At 41.4% G+C, this 6,000-nt stretch overlaps 1 protein-coding gene across 3 annotated transcripts in view; it reads left to right on the top strand.

The window, feature by feature from the left end:
• The first annotated feature begins 3,696 nt into the window (after positions 1–3,696).
• SLC25A21 (solute carrier family 25 member 21) overlaps positions 3,697–6,000 on the top strand; it is a 506,910-nt gene continuing 504,606 nt past the window's right edge. For all 3 annotated transcript variants that reach the window (XM_073997256.1, XM_005561106.5, XM_073997258.1), the window contains exon 1: positions 3,697–3,908. Coding sequence is in view for 2 of the 3 variants with exons in the window: in XM_005561106.5 (XP_005561163.1) it covers positions 3,839–3,908 (70 nt within the window). In the remaining variant the exon portion in view is untranslated. The remainder of the gene's footprint in view (positions 3,909–6,000) is intronic.

The raw sequence follows: 6,000 nt of genomic DNA, 5'->3' as shown, positions 1-6,000 counted from the left end.
AGCCTAGGCAACTTGGTGAGATGCCATCACTATTAGATTTTTTTTTGTTGTTTTTTTTTTTGTTGTTGTTGTTTTAAAATAACAACAAGCCAAGCCTGGGCCTGGTGTCTCATGCCTGCAATCCCAGAATTTTGGGAGGCTGAGGCTGGTGGATAACTTGAGGCCAGGAGTTTGAAACCAGCTTGACCAACATGGTGAAACTCCTTCTGTACTAAAAACACAAAAATTAGCCAGGCGTCGTGGTGTGCACCTGTAATCCCATGTACTCAGGGGCCTGAGGAGAATCGCTTGAACCCGGGAGGCAGAGGTTAAAGTGAACTGAGATAGCGCCATAGAACTCCAGCCTGGGCAACAGGATGAGACTCCATCTCACAAAACAACAATAACAGCAACAACAACAAACTCCCCAAAATAGTAGCTTAATAATATAGCCTAATCATAAACATAATAAATATAGCCTAATGTCATATGTCTAATAATAAACATAGCGTGGCTGGGCCTGGTGTGACTTACACCTGTAATCCCAGCACCTTGGGAGGCATATATGGGAAAATTGCTTCAGCCCAGCAGTTCCAGATCAGCCTGGGCAACACAGAAAGAACTTGTCTCTACAAAAGATTATTTTAAAAATTAAAACAAAACAAAAAAAACCCATAGCATACCAAATAGAGGGCTCCTAAATTATACTTAGGTTCAAATTAATACCTCAGCCAAATACTGTGTTATTTTGGGGAAGTTACTTAATCTCAGTGCCAGTTTCCTCCTTTGTAAAACAGGAATGAGATAATGGATTACAAAATGCTTATTAGCCCAGTGCCTGGGAGAAGGTATAGTCAATGAACGTTGTGATTACAATTGACTAGATAGGCTGAATATGGCCTGAAGGTAGCAGATTGCTCTTTACTTTTCTAGAACCTCCCCTATTCTCCCCAAACAACCCAATTATCTTTTAATATGTTCTTTCTAATCTGATATGAAACAAGAAATCAGATATCCACCCTTTAAAAAATTGGTTCTAACATTAGTTTTAAATGGATTTCTGCATGTTGACGGCTTAGAGGTTTTATTAACTCCTAGATTCCCAGTAATGTTCCTGAACGGTTTTTTTAGCCACTTGACAAATGATAGGGAAGTCAATAATTTAATCATGTAATTATCAACCAAGATCAGCTAAATAAATCAATAATTTAAAAAATATAATCTTCATACTTTAGCAGTTTTGCCCCATTAGGATATCACATCATTATTCAAAATAATAATAGAACAATGTGATAGAGGCTAGGGAATCTGAAATAGGTCAAGTAAATATTACCATTTTTTCTCAGCACTAAATCTTCCAGCATTCCAATATTGGCCATGAGCAAATTTAGCTGCAGATGAGATTTACATTCTATTATCAGAGTGTTTAGCAGAGTGTTTAGCACAGTGAGTACTCGTTGGCTCTGTCTTCACTCTTGTTGACTCCCAACCTCTAGAATGTTCTCATGCCTAGGCCCCATATCCTCTAGTATTCTAGAGGTATAGGACTGGATTATATGTGATATCAAGTCTTGCTTTTTTCACTCAAAGATATTTCTTCTAGTCCAGAGAGGTTAAAAAGAGGAAGTAACTTTTTAACAAGGATAACTGGGAGTTCTCTAACTGAATCCATAGGGCTTTTTAGAGGTTGGGTTTCAGTGAGATACAAGCTTGCTCCCACCTACCCTGGATAAGATCTTCGGAGGGGAAGACACTCATGGAAATAATTATGTCAAAAGGTTGTCTTTAAATCTTGACCTGAAAGTATTATTGCATTTCCTGGATAATGTAGGGAAGGCAAAAATTTACTTACAAGGTGGATCTCCTCCATTAGACTGTAAGTGCCATGGGGGAGGGATTTGTAGTGATATTGTCAGTATCTAGGCAAGTGCTAACACTTAGTGAGCTCTCAGTGTAGAATTTGGTTCAGTGTGTGCATTGAGGTTTAATAGTTGTGACCAAATTTTTAAAAACTTAAAAAAAATGGAATTAATTTGTGGGGCTATTTGTGTGACAGACTGTAGTTTGTTTAGCCTTTGGTTAATATTTAAATCCACAATCTACTGCTATCAAAAGAAGGAATCCTGCGATGGAATCCCAGCTATACTATTACTCCCGAGGGATCTTGGAAAACTAAATTTCTGCTTTGAAAAATGAGGAAAACATTTTCTATGAGCTCTGAAATTGTTTCTATGCCTAATATATAACAGGTTCTCAGTATTTGTTGAATAAGTGATTCTATATTGCACTCAAGATTCCATATTTAATTAGTAAAAGTCTGAAAGATATTGCTCAAAAGCCTTTATTCTATCAAGTTAGCAAAATTTCTGCAAACTATTTCTTGGTAAACATTTTCAAACTTAGCAGTTTTAATCAAATATTTAATGAAATGAAAAACTTCATTTTTGTGTATCTGATCACATAAGCAGCAAGTCTCCCCAATTCCTCAAGCACTTTAAATAATTTTGCCAGATATCACTGATCAACTTTTAATGACTCAGTCTGAGAAATAAAAAATCAAGTATGAGACCAAATTATTGCACTTGGTACATTAGAAATCACATAAATTGAACTATACTAATTGCTGATATTCAACGGTTTTTGACCTCCAAAAATGGCAATTTTTATATGGCTCACACTAAATATGTTTAGCATTAAATAATGTGTTTTAAGAAATATTACAATAGGGCTTCTAAAGCCTCCCAGTTCTCTGTTTTACTCTTATCATCTCCTGTCTGTTAGGGGTGTGGCAGGTATTTTTGGAGAATTTCACAATCTTATATCTCTCCTACATAAAATAGGCAACTTGTAGTTTAAAAAGAGTATAAATTAGTAGTTTTGTTTTGGTAACTATCCTAAGGTGCTAGTACGAATAACCAAACCTTTTATAGAGAGAATACACTGTAAGTTCCTTAATGTTCCTCAATTGTTTAGGTCAGTGGTTCACAACCTTTAACGTTCATGACAACCAACAGAGAACTTGTTTCTGGGCCCTATCCCCAGACATTCTGATTCAGTTTAGGTCGGGGTGGGGCCCACCAATTTGACTTCCTAACAAATTCACAAATTATGCTACTGCTGTGGGTACTAAAACCACTTTTAAGAACCACTGATCTGGGTATAGAAGAAACTATTTATAAGCAGGCTTTTTCTTCTTTTGGTCCTTAGGTAAATAAAACTCAAGTTGATAAGGTATGATTTTTACCTTAAATCAAAACCATTTTTGGTAAAGTACTACCTTAGCTCTATTGTAAGGTAAGTGTAAATTAGATTTGCTTTGACTTAGCTGCTACAGACCACAATTACAGGATAACTAACTGAGGAATTTATTCACTTGTCCCTTCTTTTGAACCTCACTGTGCTCTGGCATGCCAGGAGGTGCAACGGTCGTCCCAGCTTTGCACTTGGCGCTCCAGGCCTAGGTCATTTCACTTGAGTTATCAGAGGCAGCGCGTCCAGTTTGACAAACTCTGCCGGAGGCTCCTGATAGAGAAGGGCGTGGGCGCCAATCTAGGAGACAAAGCCTGACTAGTTGCGAAGAGCCAACCCAACCCCATCCCCGAGTCTTATTTCCAGGGACATTTTCGGAGCCGAGGGCGCCTCTGCAAGAGCACTGCTGACAGGTTCTGACTCGCGGCAGATCGCGCGACGAATCTGCGCCTCGAACCCTCGCTTTCCAGCAGTCGCCGGATTGCTGCCCCACAGGGAGCCAACCCGCCCGAGGACCAGCCCAGCAGGGGCTCTCTGGATTCGTAGGCTGTGCAGGCGGCGAGCTCGCCCACACATCTCAGCCCACTCCCTCGTCCTCCTCCCGGCGAAGATGTCCGCCAAGCCTGAAGTCGGCTTAGTGCGCGAGGCTTCTCGGCAGATCGTGGCGGGTGGTTCTGCAGGTAAGGCTACCCCGCCCTGCCCCGCCGGAGGCTAGTTGCTTTCCCCACCGCGTGTCCTGAAAACGTTTCCCAGATAGGTCTCCCTACTGAAGTTCCGCCGTCTTCCTCAACATTCCGCGCTCCCGGAGCAGTGCCTGAGCCCCTGGAGGCGCGAGAGCAAAGGAGGCCGGGAGCTAACGGCGAGTACCGGGTGCCCCAAGTAGTGTTGCTTCGGCGTCCGCGCCGGCCGCTCTCGGGTTCCCGGCATTCTCCGTTCCTAGCGTGTAAAGCAAGTGGGAGAGCCCCAAGGGCAGCGACTTTGAGGCGGTCTTTTTGTCTTGCAAGCTATTTTACTTGAAAATGAACCAGTTCGGTCTTAGTTTTATCAATTGTAGAGTCTTTCTTCAAGCTCGCGAATCTTATATAAATCCTGCCTTCCTCATCAAAGTACTTACAGGACTCCACAGGACTTCTTATTGCATACTGTGCTTGCTTGGGGGATATTCGTGCCTTAAATAAAGATATTAAAATTAAATGCGTATGTGACACACATAAACACCTTTGATATAATGGGCTCACGTTAATTTACAGAGTTATGCTGTGGGGAAAAAGTAAACCTTTAGGAAAAAATGTTGTAATTTCGGAAATACTTTTAAATGTAGCTGGAGAAAGTTACTAACCACGAGATGTGTTATGTGCAAGTATTTTAAAGCTATTTTAAAATATAAATTATGCTTTGGTTTAAAATTTAATCTTACAGTCATGCATTTTTATTATAAATATATAATTAAAATAATTGCCATAATTGGCTCATCACCAGAAAACATAAATCTAGCCCTTATTTCAATAAATTATATTATGGTAACTCTAATAAATCATGTTAAAGCAATGACTAGAAGATGTTTAATGTTTAACTTCGACTAGTAAAAGTTACTGTATTTTCAAACAAATTTGGACTTTTTGTAAGGGACTACTGCAAATTATGACTGGTTATCATTATGTCATCACCTACTTGCATCTCAGGAGTACCATAAGCAGCCACGTGTGTCACTCACAATCTGTACACTTTCTTAAAGATGATATTTCATCAATATCACATTAGAACCATTCATTTCTTACAGAAAATTGTAAAATCAATCCCCCTTCCCCTTCCCCTTCCTTTCTTTGAGGTGGAGTCTCGCTCTGTTGCCCAGACTGGAAGGCACCGGAGCTGGAATGCAGTGGCGCGATCTCAACTCGCTGCACCCTCTGCCTCCCGGGTCCACCTGAGTAGCTGGAATTACCGATGCGCGTCACCACGCCGGCTGTTTTTTAAAATCTTTTTTTGTAGAGATGGTCTTTCGCCATGTTGCCCAGACTGGTCTCAACCTCCCGGGCTCAAGTGATCCTCCCACTGCAGCCTCCCGAGTAGCTGGGACTACAGGAACCCACCACCATGCCCGTCTAATTTTGGGGGGAGGTAGGGGAAGGGTATATATTTTTTTTTGGTGGAGACAGGGTTTCACCATGTTGCCCAGGCTGGTCTCCAACGCCTGGGTTCAAGCAATCTGACCCCCTTGACCTCCCAAAGTGATGGGACTACAGGCGTGAGCCACCACCCATTATTTTAATAGCAGTGGCCCCACTGCTTGCTCTTTCAGTTTTCCAATTGTGATGATGAATTTGCACCAATTTATTTACCGTTTTTGGTAAAATTCCACAATGCCTAAGGTTCTGTCTTCTGAACCTGACTCGTTGGCTTGTAGTCTATGACCCTGATCAAAGAAAACTCAGCTCGTCCAAAGAGAAAATGAGGCCAATTGATTAACATCCTGAGCTAAGACTAATGACTCATAAGCACCTGTATGCTAATTTATATGATCATACTAGGTATTAGGCACACCTAAACTCAAAGAATGTTAAAAGTAGATCAAACTCGGCCAGGCATGGTGCCTCACGCCTGTAATCCCAGCACTTTAGGAGGCCGAGGCAGGCGGATCACGAGGTCAAGAAATCGAGACCAACCTCCCCAACATGGTGAAACCTCGTTTCTACTAAAAATACAAAAATCAGGTGGGCGTGGTGGTGCACGCCTGTAGTCCCAGCTACTCCAGAGGCTGAGGCAGGAGAATGG

The sequence above is a fragment of the Macaca fascicularis genome, chromosome 7 (assembly GCF_037993035.2).
Source record: "Macaca fascicularis isolate 582-1 chromosome 7, T2T-MFA8v1.1".
Taxonomy (NCBI): domain Eukaryota; kingdom Metazoa; phylum Chordata; class Mammalia; order Primates; family Cercopithecidae; genus Macaca; species Macaca fascicularis.
Note: the sequence above shows the minus strand (reverse complement) of the source record. Positions and strands in the feature narration are given on the sequence as shown.